Here is a 21,749-nt window from a genome sequence, read left to right as displayed (position 1 = left end):
TTTTGTCTTTAACCTTATGTATAACTTTTTTAGCTTGTCTTTGTATTTCTAAGCCCAAAAAGTATTTATTTGGTTTCTCTCCCTTTTTTATGTATTGACATCTTGACCTAATTTGTTCACCCTGGGCTTTGTGTCCATAATATCCTTCTATTTCTTTTTCCAATATAAGGATTTGCTCTTCATTTTCTTTTTCTTTCATGAACCATTTTAAGTTTTTCTTCAAGGTATATAACTTTATCCACCCTCTGTTTATCTTAAATTTTTACAGTAACCAATTGTTGCTTCTTTAATTAGAATTTTTATATAATCCCATGTTTGCCTTTTATTTAGATTACTCCTTCGACATTCTTTTTTCGCATTTACAATTACATTTTTATTTTTTTCAGTATAGTTTATGTCTTTTAGCACACTGTTGTTAATTTTCCAAATTCCCTTTCCGCGTGTTTCGCCTACATTTATCAGTTTCAATGATATAGCCATATGGATCTGTTGAGCGTATCTGAGCTGGTCTTATATCACAGGATTTAATTCTATTTAAGAAATATTTTGCTATAAGCCAGTAATCTATCCTGCTTGCTTCTTTTCCATTTTTTCTTCTCCAACTGTATTGTATTGTATTTGAATGTTTACTTCGCCATATATCAATAAGATTAAATGATTTAATTAGATCCGTCAGACCAAACACTGGTTTTCTATTTTTGATATTATTTGTTTTTCTGTCAATTGGTTTCAGAGTTTCATTGAAATCTCCCCCAATGATATTTATTCCAACACTTAATTCATTTAAGTTTTCTTTTAATTTTTTAAAAAATGCATTTCGTTTTATCGGCTCATTTGGTGCATAAACATTTGTTAATGTATATGTGTTATTATTTATTTTCAAGATTAACATCAAACTCCTAACATCTGCAGACTAAAATTGATCTTTCAAATTATAATGCACATTTTTATTAATATAAATTGAAACTCCTCTACTATCGCTTTTCCCAATACTATTATAGATGTGTCCATCATATTCTTGTTCTATCAAGGGAAAATAACGTGTATAATGTGTTTCTTGTAGAAAAATTATGTCACGTTTCTGTTGTTTAATATATTGTAATAGACGTTGTCTTTTAGATGAGTCTCTCAATCCCTATGCATTCAAAGAGATAAGATGGAAATTTTTTATACCATTCATATCTTTTTTTTTAACTCACTCACAAGCAATTTTCATAGTATGATGTCAAATAATATTTCCAGTTGTGCACTTTACTTGTCCTACATAAATGCTCACCATGTTCATATTAACGCACTAAATCACCAATCGGGGATAGTTTAATTAATAATTACATTCTTGATTTACACGTTCTTTGTCATCCAACATTGACTAAAATAAGGGAAATAACTGCAACAAAAATCAAGACACTATGTTTCCAACTATAGGCGATCACATTTTCAAAAAGGTAATTCGCTATTATGGATACTGCCTTGTCCTTTATTCTCCGATACTGATTTAAATTGTCGTGGTTAGTTTTTCTAGTAAAATGTTTTACATATATTTTAGAAATAAAACCGGACGTTTGTAGTAACAACATACAAAACAAACAGGTCTTAATAGGGATTTATTAATCTTCGGTCTTGATACCTGTTTGCATATTTATCAACAAGCTTTTGGGAATTTAAATAGAATCATCGGCACTTTTAGCTTGTTGTTATTTGACAAATGTGTAAATCTGTAATTCTATAGATTGTATAATATTGTTTACGATTATATCAAATGGTCAATTTGACGGTCGTTTTGCGCTTTGTGTTATTCAAATACTTAAAGACAACTTTGAGGTAATACTTCAGATCGTTACAGAAGATTCTCAAATCTTTCGGCAATCGTTATTTTTATAATGTTTTTATCTCCCTAACACTATTGCACTGGTTTTTTTCCAGTAAACCCTCTGGGACCATTTCTTACTGTTACAGATTTTTTTTATCGAAATGAAATGTCAACATATTTACAGACCCGATGTGTAAATTCATTATGTGATATTATAGAAAGTTGGTTCGGTTCTTATCAGATTGTCACTTTTTCATAAAACATGTAGCCACTGTGAAAGACCTTTTACATGGAGAACATGAAATTGTTGACGAAAACAACGTTTACTTGACTTTAAAAGATGGTTCAGCTTGTGAGCAATATAAGTAATACAATCCAGATATAACAACCGCGAAAAATAAGTTTATATTATATCTAGTAAGTAAAATTTCTGTATAAAAATTCTGCAAACAATAAAGTTCTATTTATTTTACAATTTGCAAAATGGCAACTAGCTATAGATATTGATAGATTTGAAAATCTCAAGATTTCTTTTATCTAGGTCTAAACAAGACTTCAACGAGAATCTCCTTGCATTCTTCACCACCTTGGACCAGCCAACATCAATTGAAATACAAATTATATAGGAGTAATAACAAATACAACCATCTATTTAGCTGATTCTTAAATGTATTAAAATTTCCAATTGTAACTTTATAACTAACAGTTACTACCTTTTACTTCCAAAGTGTTAGTTTTTAAGATATGTGTAATTCCAAAAACATATCATGCGAAAAAAAAAAAATTAAAAAAAAAAACATTTTGTATATTTTAGTATCTTGTTTCTTTCTTATTCAATAACAAAACGGGTCGTAAGCGACACTTATAAACTTCTGGTACTATAACGATGATATCTCAAAAATAACAAAACAAATTGCTTATGTCACATTTATATTTAGTCAACTACACAATACATCACATTTTCACAAAGTTGAGGAGAATAACACGGTATAAACGTTATGCAAAATCTAAAAAGACTTGAAACTTAACCAAGTTCCAAAACCAGATAGAAAGAATCCTGTGTGTTCCGACTAATTGATAGGTTTCTAAAGCTGTACCTTTTTTTTCCAAATATATTGCCATTCATATTTTTTGCACATACAGAAAATGCTATATTTCAGTGTTTTGTGTTCAGATGCTGAAGAAGTCAGTATGGTTATAGTCGACAACATGATTGTTACCATATATACTTCTACAACTATGGATATCGAATGATGTGTATTTTACGTAAAACACGGAAAGACTTTCGCAAATATTTTTATTCCAACAGCAAACCAAATTATCTTTAACGTATTTTAATAATATCAGCAACGATAATCTACAAATGACAGACCGCTAAGTATTAAAGTTGCGTAATCAACTATTTCAGTCACATGCCTTAGGATTAATCCCTTGGTCATGTAACTGAACCCCACATCAAAATTTTTTGTAGCTCATAATTGACTACTGTTTGTTATGAAGAAGGCAAAAGGGTGGTTGCCGAAAGCTACCTGTGAGCAAATTTGCTTTTCGAGAGACTTTTTTTAAAGGTTTATCTATCATAGTGTTATCACATTTCGGCGAAAATGATACACGTTTACCGTACTTCTAGGATAATATATACATATACTTTATATCCATAGCACGTAGTATGACGAAAGGGACGAGCCATTAATATACTGTGATTAAGCGATGGCAAGTATCATAAGTTTGACTGAGAGTTTGGAGAAAAAGCCAAGAAGAATTCATTTCTCATAATCACTGTTTCCTTTGTGATTATTCATTTAATACCAAAGATAGATCCTAGGAAAGTAAATGGTTTCTTGGCAGCATTCCACAAACCCAACACTATCCTATATAATCCCGTCGTAAGGTTTTTTATGACCACTTTGTCTTCATTTTCAACCTCACTTCGGAACATTGAACGGGCATTTTTTGAGGGCCTTATGATACCTCGCGTTAATTTTTTCTATTTGTTTAACTGTCTCGGTCACATCACGTATGTTTTCTTTGAGGTCTTCGATGTCTTTATTCCTGTCATCTTCCAATTTCTTTATCCGTTGCTGAAATTGCATCTCGATCTCAATGAATATTTCACTGGAATAACATTGCCCTTTATTCTTTGATATGACATGTTCAACTAAAAGGATTAATTGCTCCGCGTCATTATCACGTTTCGTAGATGGCAGCTCCGGAGTATTGTCAAACGCAAGGTACCTCTGATCGCATTTCTTAAGGAGATCCTCAAACATTTTATATTCGTCCAATACATAATTTTGTATGGACATGCCATCTCGTTCTATGTTATCCCGTCCTGTGAAAACTACTATCATATGTTTGTACATCTTTTCCCCAAACAGCTCAAAAAACATTTGAACCACATTTTGATCTTCGGTGGTAAACCTTGCTATGGCAAGTACCAGTACTATAGCATGTGGACCTGGAGAAATTAATGCGATGGATTTTACAATCGCTTTGGTTACGTCCGACCTCGTCATTCTGGTATCACAAAAGCCCGGGGTATCTGTAACAAACAAGTTCTTTCCAAATCGTTTTCCCTTTCCTGTTGAAGCTGCCATCGTTACTGATGACGCACTCGCTCTAGATTTAAATTCGCTGGTCCCGAGAATGGTGTTTGCTGTTGCACTTTTGCCATTCCCGGTCTTTCCAATAATTAGTATTCGGCGCTCTTCTTGTAGGCTTCCAGATTCACGTCTTCCTGAAAAGAACAACAAAAAGATATAATATGTGTCACCCATGAATTGTTTTCTAAATCAAACTTCAGCTTGTTAATGGTCACATTTCCAGTATGATAACTCCAGATATTATTTTGTCTTAGCTTATACGTCGTATTATAATTTCTTTCATACCTACGGGTGTAATACTGGCTGGTCTAGGGCAATACACTCATGTCACCTGAGGCTGTATTGCAAGGCTACCCATGCAATAAAGCCTCGTGACGTCATGGCGTCAACAAATAACTATTTTCTCGGCTGAAATTTCACATTATTTTCACCAACTTGACTGGTTTTACTATAAATGATGCAAACAACGAAAGTTGTCTTGAAAATATCATGTAATTTTTCATATATTGGAAATTGACTTGCAGTCGTGGTTTTCTTCGAATTTAGTTCAAAATGGCGGAATATTATGGATGTAAAATTGCAATAAAACCTCGAGGTATGAAAGAAAAAAATTCTTTCATAAGTGGATATGAAGAATAGGGATATTCTACCCTCGGAATCACAAAATGTTGCAAAACCCTCGGCAAACCTGGGGTTTTACTACATTTTGTGACCCTCGGGTAGAATATCCCTATCCTTCATATCCACATATGAAAGAGTCTTATAATACCGCATATAAAGGAGACCGCCCTTGCTGTTATTAGGACGTTAATCTGAACAACCGATCAACCAACCAACATTAAAGTATTCAGTCTAACCTGTAGTTACACTAAAAGTATACAAAGTAAACAAGGAAAGTCAAAGAAAAAACATAGATTGATATCTAGGACACTTGTGATGGTCAATAGACCAGGGAATAGTCTAGCACTGTATCACATATTCTGTCAGCTTGGGAGATGATACCCGATGTAGAAATCAAAGCGGTCAAATGTGGGGCCGCTCGTAAAAGCACAATAATGCATATGGCGTGTAGTAAATAGGGATTACACAGGGAGTACTTTTATGCATAACGTACATTTTGCACAGGGCGTGATAAAATATTTATTAATTATTAAAAAAAAACAAGTTTGTTGATATGATCAGCCTTCACCGCCATCCAAGGTCACATGGACCAAAAATCCTTAAGTCATTTCACTGCTAGTGGGGCGACACCTGAAGGAGTGTCGCAGATTAATGAAGAGACTTGAGAAAGGGAGATAACTCTTAGAGCTATTTCATAATATTAGGAAATCATATCACAGTTGAAGTTAATTAAGTATATCTAATTTAAACAAGAGGCACAGAGGGCCTGTATTGCTCACCTGGTTGTTGTTTTACTAGTTATCATAGAAACTTTTACAATTAGAAATAGCAAGATTGACCCAACATTTGTTTAATTCTGAATCCCAACCACAATTAATGATCCTATCAATATCGTATGACTAATAGTGCCATTCAATGCTAAGTTTCAAAGAAGATGTTTGTATGAAATTAGCCATATTGACCCCTTTTGGCCCCGCCCCTCAGGCCCCCGGGTGGATTCAGTTAACCCCATCATTTAAATCCCTACCCTATAAGGATGCTACCATTGCATTATGAGTACAATGGCTAGGTTACTATCAGAGAAGTTGTTTATATGAAAAAAGCCAAATTGACCACATTTGGCCCCGCCCCTCAGGCTGACTGCCATTTTGCTACTATCTTGAAAGTTACATCACAGAGGAGTTCCTTACCTTTCTCTATGTATTAGTCTATAGTGGGTTTTTACTTACCGACGTGCTAATTTTTTTATTATATAAATACCTATGGTTAACACTTCGTTCTAGAACGAAAATTCCGTTATAACAGAGTTGTCGTTTTTCCTCTTCATAAAATACTTCTTACTGAAAGGCCTAGAGACCTAATATTTGACCTGTAGCTTGTTTATTTGTTCGAGTAAATCAACGTCATTATTATCAGCAAGTCATATAAGGACGGCCTCCCATATGTGTGCGGTTTGTAGAGTTGCCACTGAAGTGTTCCGTGCATGTTTTCGGAGACTGCGGTACGTGTTGTGTCTTCTTGTATGATGGAACTCTTGTCCTTAGTGCTATATCACTAAAGTATTCCACTCACCGAAGATACCAAGCAACACATCCAACCCGAGTAACATGATGTAATTAAATATAGTAGAGTCAATGTTAATTATCAAATTAGATACATATACATGTGTATGAACCATTTCACTAATGATTACATTTAAATATATTTAGGTCAAAATTGCATTATTTGCCATGTTTATTTGTTTGTTTTAAAGAACAATGTACGTAATGTACATATGCATGCGGAAATACATCCTACATCCTCTAGTAGGTCTATGTATATCCGTACAGTCTTGTAAGTTCGTACACATTTGAATAAAAACGATATCGACAATATCAAGATTACATCACGATTATATACTGTAAATAGCAGACTTTTTTTAATGTTTCAATGGCCGATATGCGCCATACCTCTCTTTTTACTTTTATGTGAGTAACTGTTAATATGAGACCATACCTGCAAATATCAAAACGATAATATTGAATTCATATATTTAATATTTCTAGTTGTACATACTTATAATCAGAAAATAAAAATCAGGCTTAAAATTTGTACATATTTACCATCCCATTCTCATAGTTATAGCTAACGTTCTAAGATGTGTAAATCTGTACAAAGAGCTTTGTAATATAAATTGTGTTTGCTCTGCAATATGCAAAGACAGTATACATTGTAGTCTGTATTGGCATTATTTCAGAGTTATCTGCCCTTGTAAGTAGGTATTGATTGTGGCGTCATGTTTTTGCGATCGTAACGTCATACGTTTTGAATTAAACGACGTAAATTGCATATAATAATGCAATATAGTGACGTAACAATCTATACATATCCGAAAGGGAGCTAACTCTGTAATATGAACAGACGGAAATACACTTTATTCTGTATTTGTATATTACAGAGTTATCTGCCCTTGTGGGTAGGTATTTGTGAGCGTTATATGTCATACTTGTCGGCGAAAATTACGTGAATTGCACCCACAATTATAATAACGCCACAATCAACACCTACCCGCAAGGGAGCTAACTCTGTAATATGCAAAGACAGAATATTCCATTAAAAAATCCATTTCTTGACGTTTTGAATGAATGTTCTATACATACAATTGATAATATCCAAACATATCAAAAACATGAACATGCCATGATAGATATAAAGCCAAATTTTAAATATTTGTTTGTTTGAAGCCGGTGTTTTCTTTCGAGTTTTATTGTTTCCGGGTCCGGCAGCCGTTTTTTTTAGTCATGTTCGTGCCAACCTTGACTTCGATCAATGTTATTAACGGCCTAAATTTGAACTAATATGTTTGTTTAATATAGTTTGATAATTTCAATAAGTTCATACATGTACATAGTATGCATTAATGGCCCCGGTGGCAGGGTGATATGAAGGTATCTTTACCCGGGGGTGTGATATTTTCGAGGGCTTGTCCGAGGGAAATGAACCTTCATTTTACGCTACGTCCGTCATTGTAGTTGTAGTACAATCGGAAGGGACGATAACTCCGTGTGGAAGACGGGCGATTACAATAAGGGCACGCGCCCAAGAGAAATACGATGTTTAATTTCCCCCGAGGGAAATACAACGTTTTATCTTCCTGTGATGTGATGTGTTTCAACCAATCGCAGACACTGTTGTCCAGCCATGTCATACGACCATGTTATAAATATCGTAAGATACATATGTAATACCACTATTATGAAGCCACATGCAGTTTTGCTGCCCTGCAGGTAGGGCGTTAGAATTGTACCTGCTGCCCCTATTGCATGATCGTATAAGGCGACTAAATTTAGGATCTTATCTTTTCTGTTCTTCCTAAACTGACTTTATCCTTCCTAATGCCTCCCTTGGCACCGCCTCACTTTTGGCCTTTAGTTGAGCGTTCGCCCCTGTGAGGAAGGCTCTGGGTTCTGTCCCCTGGCCGAGACACACCAAAGTCTATAAAAGTGGTAGTTTCTGCTCCTGCTTAGCGCTCAGCAAAAAGGGAGTGGGACGACTGGTTCGCCCGTTGTCAGTATAATGTGACCGGGTGGGGTGTGTTGCTTGGTGTCTTCGGCGGCATGCTCCAGTGATATAGCACTATAAAAGGGCAACAGTTCCACTATACAAGAAGACACAACATGAATATACCGCAGTCCCCCGAAACACGCACCTCGCACAACATACACGCAGCACACACCGCATACATGGGAGGCCGTCCTTACATGACCATAGCTGTTAATAGGACGTTAATTAATCAAACAAACAAACAAACATGCAGTTTTGACGTCATAATATATATATGACGTTGCATGATTGTCTCAGTAGACGGAAATATCACATCTGAGCCGGATTTCTACTGTTTTAAATAGAAAAAAAAAATAAAGTTTAATTTATATTTAAGGAAAAGATTTTTATTTTGTTGTGGTTTTGAGAGTATAATGATAATGGAGCACATGGAAATTTTGTAACCGCGGCGAAGCGGTTCACGTAAATTAATGTAATTTATTCTCGCGACAGTTGCATATTTTTTATTACTGATAATGATAATACTTAAAAGCATAGTTATTGAGTTCATGTCAGTGCAAACTCTAAATACTTCTAATTAATAAAAGTTATGTGATGAATAGAATATCACACTCGTAACTATGTGATATGAAATTAATCAAACTCGTTAAATATTTTGACATGCCACTCGCATAAACGCTCGTGGTATATCACATAGCCACTCATGTAAGATCCTCTATTTACTGTACCAATATTATAAGTGTATATTATCAAACATGCATGAGTAAATTACGCAGTTTGCAAAATATCGATCATCACAGGCTTCTACTCGAATTAGATGTATCAGGTATGACGTTTTGTCAATAATAACATTAACACATATGTTTATTATATACAGAGGGTTGCAAAATGAATTTAAATGTAAATCAAGCTAACGTTTCAATCTGTACACGCAGTTATAGACCTATAGAAGGCTTATCTACATTGTATCTAACGTGACGCTACCTAAAATGGAAGACTTTGAAAAATACAGAATTTTAAGTTTACAGTCTAAACAAACAATAAGGTGCTGAATAGTAACACTGACAATTTTTAGATGTTAGTTTCTTTCCTATTAAGTATTATCTCTGTTTAAACATGAAAATAATGAAATTTTAAAAAAAAATATGGAAAACATGTTTGAACTTACCTTGAATTGATTCAAACATTTTTTATGCTGTGTCGACATATTTTAATTACACCATATGTAGGAGGTGTTTCATTTTTGGTACTCGAACACATGGCTTGACCGGGCATGCTTCAAAACTCTCTATTTCAAAATATATGCATGGCTGACAAGTAAACAAATTATGAAATTAATACGGAAAGCATTTTTTGTGATAAGTTCAGAGACAATCTGGATTCAAGGACACATTCGACAATGTTCACAATTATCTTCAAAAAGTGTTCCAATTTTGGTTGCGTCACGTTAACTGTTATGTAATAATATGTATATAAATATCAACGGTATATAGCATAGCTAAAGAAACTGTGCATGATATCCATGAGCAGCATAAATTGCCTCAATACATAAATTTCTTTCTTCCTAAAAATAGCAAAAATACTGTTCTGTGGAAGCCGGCAAGTATCGACATCAAGATGATGCGTATATATACTGACTTCCGTACATCTACATTTATTACACCTAAGCTTGAGTTAATTTTATCGGCAATGAAAATGCAGTTTAAAATCAAATAACAACTTCAAAGCCTGCTTTCTTTGATGCTTTTTCATCATGAGATATGATTTAAGCAATTCTTATCCTAGGCCTAGGCAATACGATGTTTAGTTTATGTCATAATCGAGAGCAAAACCAAAGTCAGAAAGAATATCGGATACATTCAGTTTTGATTTGATATTGTCATACTTACAAAAATTACAAAACCAATTTGTCAGAAAGCATTCTTAGAATCGTCATCTTCATGCAAACTTGTCCAGTTGCCGTATGCATGAAAGTTATTGTAATTTAAATAAGTACTTCTATAAATCATGTTTTACAACATCTTGTTAGTTACCGGGTTCATATATCAAATCATTTATAACATATATGTATAGACAATGTATCTACATTGACCAATTCCATTCATTCATTCATATCTTTATTCCTCCGTAAACGAAGAGTTCCATTAACATATAAGAATACAAAAAAATAGGTGCAAGGTACTAAAAAAACAAAAACGTGAGATGACAAATTTTAAGAAAAGGAAGAACATAAGGCAAAAAAGTAAATAGAGAATACATAGACATAATATCATTAATAGAAATCTATATGAATGTACAGGAAAGCATCAGTTTAAGTTTTGACTACCAACAAATATGTTGAATTAAATCTACAGAATAGCCACTAATTAATCAGTAAGTGTAAACTTACAAATACAGTTATAAGTAAAGACATCAAATAACTACACTATACAGCGAATGGTATATAGAACATTAAATTACTGAAAGGTTAAGACAAATACTTTATCTACGAAACACAAACAATCTTGAACGAATGAATACACGGTATTATCATCACCGAGAGCTATAATAATGTTCTCATTTGGGCGGCCAAGAATAATATGTATTTGTTCTTCCCTGTCCGCTTGGTCTAATAGAACATACATGGACGAGCTAAATATTAACAACCTTTGTAAAAAAATTGCGACTACATCTATATTTCCACAATCTAAAATACAATGAGCAACAGCGTCAGACACACATAACTTGCATTTGGCACAGTGTAACTCACAATCAGGGGGAGTAATCCATAATTTGGAGACGCGTTTACAGATACCAGAAAAAGATGGAGAAACTTTGGAAATGGACCACAAAATCGACGGAGAAAAGTCCATGTGAATATTTCTAAACCTGCGCAATTCAGAATTTAATGTCAAACGCTGTTTCCATTGATTACATTCATCAAGAAGTAAAACATTTTTAACATTTCCATGTACGTTTGCTTGGAATCCAAGTTGATTCTAATTAATCATAAACAAACGGCTGCAAGTCGTATTTATGAAAAATATTCCATACGTCGAAAATAAACCTGTTTTCGACTTATATATACCTAAATACATGTGGTATAGACGTAACAAAAACAACTGCTTCGCAGTATATACAGACTTGACATTACTTAGAGCAGCAAAAAATCTTAACTTACATTGTTCAATATATACAGAGAGATACTATACCTAACATTCCCAATGCAATATCTGATCTAGTATGTATTGGGAAATTCTGTATAAGTTTTGTACATAGATAATGTGTAGTCTCTAGTCGCCGCAAATCAGTTAATGAAGGTGCAAATCAAAGCTCACAACCAAATAAAGCTCTAGAAAGAACAATAGACTTATAAAGTTTTTAATTTGTTAGAGGGTTAATTCCTGTGCCAAGTAAGTTGCACTGCATAAGCGCAAAGGTTTGACCACACAACGTATGCACAATTTCGTCCATTTCTGGACGACCTGGACGAAACTTGTCCACGTAAATAACAACATGTGTAGTATTAGAGGACTCTAGTACCTCTTTTGGCCCAAGAAACCACTTACGATTCGTATTGAAAAAAGCACTTCTTTTTTCATTAAAAATATTAACAATAAATTTTGAAGCATTATATTCAAATATCCAATTACAATTATATATATACCAATGGGGCCGCGGTGGCCGAGTGGTTAAGATGTCCCGACATATTACCACAAGCCCTCCACCTCTGGGGAGCGGGTTCGAATCCCATGTGGGGCAGTTGCCAGGTACTGACCGTTGGCCGGTGGTTTTTCTCCGGGTACTCCGGCTTTCCTCCACCAACAAACCTGGCACGTCCTTACATGACCCTGGCTGTTAATAGGACGTAAAAAAATAAACAAACCAAAATATATATACCAAGTATACATTAAATTGTCAAGATCACGTTTAGATAGTGAAAGTGGGAGGTTCAAATACGCTCAGAAAAGACATGTTTGTACTGAGCCCACTTCGGTTTAACGAAATGTTTTTTCGTTTTAACCAAATACAATTTCATTTTATGGAAATAATATTTCATTTGAACAAAATGCCATTTTGTAATTTAATCTCGTTTTATCAAAATACTATTTCGTTTTATCGAAATGTTATTTGAAATTCGTTTTATCAAGATAATATTTCGTTTCAACGAAATACTAGTTCGTATTATCGAAAGTTAACTATCACTTTAACTTATTTATACCAACGTATAGTTTGTCTTACTATAGACCCGATGTCATATGTCAAGTGTTGCAAACATAGCAAATATTATACTAAAAAATACTTAAAAGTGGCCAAAAGTGTGACTTTCTTTATATTCTCGATTTTATGGAGGTTGGAAAAATACCTTTCCGAACATAAAATTTTTGTCGACTTTTTTCGTATCAAAATACCAAGAACTTCCAACCCAAAAAGCAGAAAACAAATTCTTATTATCAGACTTCATCGGATCTACAGTAAGAACTTCAGGACAATTTTTCATGAACTTTCTTACCCATAAAGTACTAAAAATGTGGGCCCTATTTAATTGTCACTAGTGACGTCAAGTGCGTCACACTTGACGTCACATGATATTAGACTCTTGTGACGTCATACAATTATGTCACATGATATTTGACTGATTTTGATATCCGAACTTCGAATCCATTGAAAACAAAAGCCAACTTATTATATATCGTAGAACACTTTCTCTTAATTAAAAAATTAAAAAGCACTGACACGCATTTTTAAAATCGGTAGAATGTTCGCCATTAATCGAATGAGGAGTGCCGAAAATATCACACTTGGACGGGGAAGATCGATATTGGAGCATACGCGCTGGTACGCGGCATATACTTCTACCGGAAATAGATAACTAATTAAAAATAAACACACGTGCCTGCTATAAACTCATCTTGTGTAATGTCTTAAAAGATACCAACATCGCATATATGTTATCAAGTATGTTTCATTTAAAGAAGTTTTGATGTACAAAGCATCGATTATGAATTATTGATATATTTTGCGTGCTACAAGAATGTCACCACATCATAAAATACACACAGTGGGGTTCTTTAGGGATAGTTTGTTAAAGTACGTGATTATCATTTTAACCGCGGAAGCGTTGAGCTATATATATTGTGTCGACATGCCATTTTAGTAAAATCTCGCTAGGTAATTGTAGTCTAGATAATTAAATATACTAAACTCTGTAGCTATATAAACTGATCACTGAAGGTCAATCGGGAAATACAAACTGATGTATCATTACACTCCAGGATGTAGGATTAATAGTTATTTTTCAAAACTAGGGATCCATACAAATGGGCGTCGTTTTGCCCTTAATGTAGACCGTCATACTTGTGTAACGTTGCTATCCGGATCCCGGTAAACATACTTTATATCTCCGTACCCATCTGTTACTCGCTTCTGACATCGGTATTCAATATTTCGTTTGGAAGCTTTCAGAGTGCTCACTTGACGTAGTGCGATAATCAGTAAACAAAGTATATTTCTGAAGATAGTTATGAAATAAACCCCAAGAAACAAAAATGGTCGCTATACAATCACATGGATTACACATGAATTTTCACGGGGACCAAACATAAAAAACGTAGCATCATTTTGTACAGGTAACAAAAAATGATCATTATCATTTATAACTATGTACCTATATTTTTGCAGGATAGAAATAGATTCGCACGTTATATCGATGCAGTTGGAAGTTGTAGTGGTGTTTCAAATACAAACATTCGAGATTCGGGGTTCGATAAAATCATCGTAACATATACAAAGTTCCATTCGGAAACGGGCAATCATATATGGAAATAAAATTGCCGGAAAACATATTTATCTTCTTTTTATCAAAATCTTTTATCACAATGTGAAATATGTTATTTCAGAAAATAGGCGATTTTAATACAGAATAGCTAAAAAATTTGCGGCTGAATCAGACTCTTTTTGAAGCGAAATGTAGCTTCCCAATCTTGTTATATTTTATAGGGAAATAATAAGAATAATTTACGTATGTTATTATTGTTTGTTGCTTTGAATGCATCTATTAGACAAAACTTTAAAATGGTAAATTATAGCATAAAATGTTGATGAGTGTTATGTATGCGCATATTAAGCATTTTCAGAACGAAATTTAAAAGGACTAAATCGTTAAAAAATCAAGTAATAAAAGACAAAAAGAATTATAGAACTGAAAATACTTGTAAAAGTTGTGTACTTTGTGTTAAAGTGAATAGTCGGGCAAAGAAAACCAGTTTAAATGCGTTCATTGGCCTTCCAAAAGTTCTCACATATTAATACGACGGTCAAGTTCTGCTTAGTTTCCCAGTTCTGACAATTAAAGTAAAGAAAAGTTGAAAGCATTGAAAGCGAGGCTGCGTGGAAATGTAACCACGGACATAGTGAGCCGGGAGGACGTTTTAGAATTTCCATACTTTAAATTAATTTCTTCGTACGCAAACAGATTTTGACGAGAGATTTTATTTTTTCCATTTCATAAGAAATTATACTGGATACATTCACACCATTTTTACCGATTTTAGCCATCCTTGCCCGACTGTTCACTTTAATAACAAAATCTAAAAGTTTGTATAACCATTTTGTTCAAACTGGAGAAAAACTGAAAATAAATAGGAACGACCTAGTCACTATTTCATATTATTATCTTTCGGCGAGTGTAAACAATCCCTACATTTTGTATGTGCATGCGCGACGCGTGATCATTCAAAACATCCGATCGAAGGAAATCTCATCTGTCTATTGGACATATCTGCTATCGACTGAAAACACAAATTTATCGACTACAGGTTCCTGATTACTGTGTTAACTCTAATAAACGTTGAAACGTATGCAGACATTTTGTGAAGAGTTTCTGAATGTAAATAATCCTATACTGTACAGGTCTTTGCAGCCATAAAGAAGAGTTTTTATTATACATATGTATCATATGGTTTTATACTTGCTTCTACCATTATTTTATTGTCATTTATCATGATATTAGGTACTATTCCGCTTAACCTGCCAATATTATTAGGCTCTTAAAAATTGGCCTAATATATAGACTTTATAATAATGAAAAAATGGGGAAAAACTAATAATATAGGCATATTTAGTGACTAAGTAAGTGCGTGTATTTCTTTTATCATTATATCAATATTTGACATTCCCTATACATTGTATATATCATTATGGGTCAATGAAGTAATATCAACAGCTATTTTCCATATAACACTGGATCCTTATAGACATATGTCTGTAGGATTCGAATTACTTAAAGTAGTAAAAATAGGGCAAAGAAGTAATTCTAACAGTGTGGACAAAAATTGTCGAATTTTCAAGGCGATCTGCCACTTTGTCAAGACACGAGAAGAACAAATAAAATTACATGTTAAGGACGGTCACGGACGTCCACAAAAACATAAACAATGAATACATATAGAATATACAGATAAATTAAAGGGACAATATATATATATATATCCTTAGTTATAATGTCTATCCGTCTAATGGGCATTCCCTATATATACCTAGTTATAGTCTTAATCAGTCTTATGAACACTTCTTATATAGCCCTAGTTATAATATATATCCGTCTAATGGAAATTCCCAATATATCCTTATAGTGTCTATCCGTCTAATTGACATTCCCTATATATACCAATGTCTAGAAGGAGCCAGTGTTATATGGAAAATAGCTGTTGATATTACTTCATTGACCCATAATGATATATACAATGTATAGGAATATTACTTCATTGACCCATAATGATATATACAATGTAAAGGGAATGTCAAATATTGATATAATGATAAAAGAAATACACGTTCTTACTTAGTCACTAAATATGCCTATATTATTAGTTTTTTCCCCATTTTTTCCTTATTATAAAGTCTATATATTAGGCCATTTTTTTTAAAGCCGAATAATATTGGCAGGTTTTGCGGAATAGTACCTAATATCATGATAAATGGCAATAAAATAATGGTAGAAGCAAGTATAAAACCATAAGATATAATGAAAACTCTTCTTTATGGCTGCAAAAACCTGTACAGTGCAGAATTATTTACATTTAGAAACTCTTCACAAAACGTCTGCATACGTTTCAACGTTTATTAGATTTAACACAGTAATCAGGAACCTGTAGTCGATAAATTTGTGTTTTCAGTCGATAGCAGATATGTCCAATAGACAGATGAGTTTTCCTTCGATCGGATGTTTTGAATGATCACGCGCCGCGCATGCACATAGGAATTGTTTACACTCGCCGAAAGATAATAATATGAAATAGTGACTAGGTCGTTCCTATTTATTTTCAGTTTTTCTCCAGTTTGAACAAAATGGTTATACAAACTTTAAAATTTTGTTATTAACACAAAGTACACAACTTTTACAAGTATTTTCAGTTCTATAATTCTTTTTGTCTTTTATTACTTGATTTTTTAACGATTTAGTCCCTTTAAAGCAAAGTGATATTTCGTTTATAGCAGAAAACGTAGAATTTATGGCAAAGACAATTACAGATAGGAAATATTATTTCTTTGAAAATCCTTAAAACCGGAAAATTAAGTCATTAGTACATTTCTTTTAGCGACCCTGGAGGAATTATTAACCTGGTGACATAAGATTTTTATATGTTTTTTTGTGATTAAGGTATGCCTAAGATTAAAATATGAAAACTAACGAAATTCTTAAGGGGAAATCAGAACGGACGGTTTACATTAACATGTTAATAGTTTTGCTATTGTACAGTGTGAAAAACTTGATTTATGATATTGATAATTGTAATGATACTATCACTAGCTTCACAAAGACGGATTTTTGATCATGAATCTAGCTCGTGAGATAGCCCTGTAATCAAAAGAGGGCGTGGGCGTTACAGTACCAAGGAAGAGGACGAGGACGGGGACGTGGCAACAGGAAGGGATTAAACCAGAATGCAGTATTTATTTTGATAAAAAAAGGCAAATTACCCCCATTGGGCTAAAACCACGTTTACCACTCGTATACAGTAACCAAATTCGAACTTTTTTAACAAAATAGAGAATTTGAACAACTCTTTAAAGATGCTCCACCACTGACATATGGTATTTTTTCACTATTTAAAACAGGAGCAGACGATGTAGTATTTTTCTTCAGTTACAAAAGTTACTTACTTTACACCATTACCACCATTGGAAAGTTTGAGCTTCTAATTTTACTTCAAGTTAAAAAAGTATGAAAAATAATTAATTGCATCCCGAAAAAATTTCGCGGCACTATGTCCTATATGGAATGAAATACTGATTGCGCATGTACCAAATGCTAAACGAATTATTATATATCATTTTTTGTGTTAATTAGACATATCTGTACATGATTAAACACCAATTATTGTTCAAATAATGAATATCATTTATGCTTTGTCGGCGGTGGAGTATCTTTAAAAGAAGCAAAAATATGAGAATTTGATATCACATTCTACAACTAGGGTAGATATCTCTAGATCTACCGTGTGTGTTTACTGTCACGGTTACATTCGATACATGTATGTAGCATTTTGTGTCAAGTCACAGTTTACTCGTTAGAGAATTCACCATATTGTTTTAGTTTTTTGTTTCCCATGTAGGCATACATTACTGCTTACGGAAGGTAATTGTTTTGAGGCGAGACATACACGATTAGATTAGTATTTTTTATTGCTTATCGGTACTCTTAAATTTCGTCATTGAGAGAAAATTTGGCATCTGTTTTCACGGTGAAATAGAAAGTATTAATCGCTTTAAAATGTATATCTAATATTGAACACTTAATTAATCCCTACCTCCTTCAGCCATTCTAACCGTCTTCAATCTGTAATGGAAATAGGAGCAAAATTAATTTGAAATTATATGTATTTTTGTAACCAATAAATGCGTCGACACATTTATATAGTCTGCATTCCAAGGGCGGAGAGAATCTTTTCATGGATGCTAGTTCATGACTAACAATCTTTTGAAATTTTGAAGTACACACTATGTATACCACTTTTGATTATCAAACATCCTTCAAACATTGTCCATAACCCCAAACTCCCTGATTCAAATTTTATAATTAGTTATTAAATAATATTTATACTAAAATTTCTTAATAACAACACTTTATAGCATATGCATATATTCGTGTACTACTTGCCACCTAAGTGAGAGAACATGTTGTCCAAACTTTTTTTTTTAAATAAAATTTGTTTGAATTTAAAATTTGAATCGTCATGACTTTCTGTGACGACTGTAAAATCTTACCTTTTACTTTCTAGATTGCACCTCTCTTATCCTGTCTTACGACTGTGTGCTGATTTCGAAGGTTATTTCTTTTTATAATAATACTTTTGTTTTGTGATCATACTGTGGTTATGGTTACAAACGTCTTGCGTTAAGAGGCATTCGTCATTGCATGTTCTCTTGGCGGTGGTCTTGGCGGTGGTCTACTTTGATAGTGGTATGATCTGACAACTTGAATTGCCTTTTGTATTCTCATTATAAAAAAAAAAAATCTTTTTATGTTAACGATACGTGGTGCTTAGACACTAAATTATAAAACATTCTTTCACGACAGCCAAACAAAACAAAATGTTCTCTTGGCGTTGGTCTACTTTGATAGTGGTATGATCTGACAACTTGAATTGCCTTTTGTATTCTCATTATAAAAAAATCTTTTTATGTTAATGATACGTGGGGCTTAGGGACTAAATTATAAAACTTTCTTTCACGACAGCCAAACAAAAGCCTGACATAACCTCGATACTCCAGGCCTGACGAGCTTTTCTGTATACAATATCGATATGATATCACCGTCTAACAACGGTACACAGGAAAAAGCTACACTCGAAGCGACAGCTCAAAAATACAGCATGACAGGGGGTAATTCAGTCATTGTTTTCAATTATACAGCATAATTATGCAGACTGTGTCCTGGTCTCGTCGTTTCAGAAAACATTCGAATTAAATTAAATGTAAAACTTGTGGAATTTGAATACGTCTTTATATATTCGTTTTATAAGAAGACATCAGTGTACGGCGTATAGCTCGCGAGGTGTACGGATACTAGCTAAAATTGTTATTGTGCTGTACGGAGTACAATGACTTAATGTATATAGGATCTTACATGAGTGTTCATTTCATATGAGATTTTATGAAACGAGGCTAAGAAATTTTTAAAACTTCGAGACGAGTTTCATAAAATCTCATATCTGAAATGAACACAAATTTAAAATATTTTATATCACATAACTACAAATACCTACATAAGAAAGAATGTAATATTAAACATATTACAAGATAAACACAATTGGATATCACAAATATCAATACTTAAAAACGCAATACCTAAAATATGGCAGGAAAAATTTAGAAAATCTACAGATATATCAAAATACAACATAAATGAGAAATATTATGAACTGTCAGTTGTTATGACACCCTCACTAAAAACAATACCTATAATTAAAATTACAAACAAAATCATATACAACAACCTGATTGAGAAAATATCAGTTAGACCGATGCATATGTATCATGGGAAAACACATTTATACATTTTAAAAAATCCGAGATAGAACACAAATTAAGAAAATCCCTTCAGTTCACCTTTAAACATTTTGAAGACAATAGAATGAAAATATTTAAATGGAAACTGATTAACAGAGTTATGGCAAATAATTACCTACTTTATAAATGGAAAATAAAAGATAGTCCACTATGTAATACATGCGGAGTTGAAGAAAATTACAAACACTTTTTTGTAGAATGTAAATATATTAAATCATTTATTGCACATGTCAGCGATATGTTCAGTAAACTAGGTTATTGCAAAAAAATGGTGACATTGGAAAATATTAGTGTTAGGTTATAAAATTGATTATGAAAAATATGAAGGAGTTAGTGTTCTACTTACTTATATAGGCTACGTCATTTACAAGACCTACTACACAAGCAATTGTAAACAAAAATCAATAAACCTAGAACATTCACTCAGACAAGAATTACACTTAGTCATGAGCACTAAAAAGTACAACAAATCACCTCCCCCAACGTTCAAAAAATCAGCTTGTGAAATCCTCGGAATAAATCTTGACTCCGATAATCTGTGAAACCTTCATGGTAAATCCAGTTGGTTTTCAGTAAAATGACATTAAGATTCACACTCAAATCTTCTTAATCCTTCACCATAATTTTCACTGTCCTTTATAACTTTCCACGTAGCTGTCCTTTACAGTACAGTACACTACATCTGAAAAAGTTTAACAGAACGACACATGTCATAATATATTGGAAATAATTTTTTTTTGTGCAATATTAAGTAAAATACACTATTTATACTGACGTATATAATACTCACCTGAAATAGTTATCTGTTCAAACCATTGTTTTCTCCACATACATACAAATACTTCGCACAGGTACTTCTCCAACGAAAAAACCACGTGTATGTTGTTTTCGTTATGATTTCCGGTTATGAGAGTTATCTTCTTCCGGTTTACACTAGTCATCGACTCAATATTTTTTTATCTCGATTTGCTTTATTATGTTCATCGACAAATTCGTTATAAAACTACTATAAAAGTCAAAATATATTATGTATTATTTATATGTTGTAAAATAGTAATTTAGCCATTGCATATTTCATTCGCATTTTGTCTTGGCTAGGTTATGTCCCTTGGAAATCTTTAATTTAATATCCAAAATCACATTTTTCAATGTCATGGTACTGCAATGAGACAAACTAACTTTATTACAATATGTTTAATAAACAATGATCTATGAAGGAAATTAATGGTGACAAATTGATAAAAATATTATTGTTATACAAAATTTGTATTTATATACCATATATAAACATGTTGTCTAATATTTGTATCTGAAATAAATATTTTCCTGTAAAAAAAAAAAAAAAAAGAAAGAATGGGACTAATTTCACGTACCACGTGATACCCCGATAACGTTTGTGCGGGACTAGTATTTCCAGTGGTGATGGAACGTAGCTTTTTGCAATCTTCCTGCTGAAATGACGTTACCCCGCGATAACGTCATTTGACGTCATTCCATCACCAATAGAAACTATAGCCCGCACAAACGTTATCGGGTATCACGTGGTACGTGAATGAGTCCCATTTCACGTCAAAATGTATACCGAAAATCCAGTACAGGCCGCCATTTTGTCCCACCGT

The 21,749-nt window shown here is 33.2% G+C and overlaps 1 protein-coding gene across 1 annotated transcript; it reads right to left on the bottom strand.

Annotated features, from left to right (window-relative positions):
• Positions 1-2,727: 2,727 nt before the first annotated feature.
• On the bottom strand, positions 2,728-19,007 carry LOC138326981 (GTPase IMAP family member 9-like). The gene is made up of 3 exons (XM_069272939.1): positions 18,826-19,007; positions 18,369-18,397; positions 2,728-4,547 (listed from the first exon to the last, which is right to left on the bottom strand). The coding sequence occupies exons 2-3, from the start codon at positions 18,379-18,381 to the stop codon at positions 3,736-3,738; spliced, it is 825 nt and encodes a 274-aa protein (XP_069129040.1). The 5' UTR covers positions 18,382-18,397; positions 18,826-19,007; the 3' UTR covers positions 2,728-3,735.
• Positions 19,008-21,749: the final 2,742 nt, after the last annotated feature.

This window comes from Argopecten irradians, chromosome 7 (genome assembly GCF_041381155.1).
Source record: "Argopecten irradians isolate NY chromosome 7, Ai_NY, whole genome shotgun sequence".
NCBI classification, from domain to species: Eukaryota; Metazoa; Mollusca; class Bivalvia; order Pectinida; family Pectinidae; genus Argopecten; species Argopecten irradians.
Note: the sequence above shows the minus strand (reverse complement) of the source record. Positions and strands in the feature narration are given on the sequence as shown.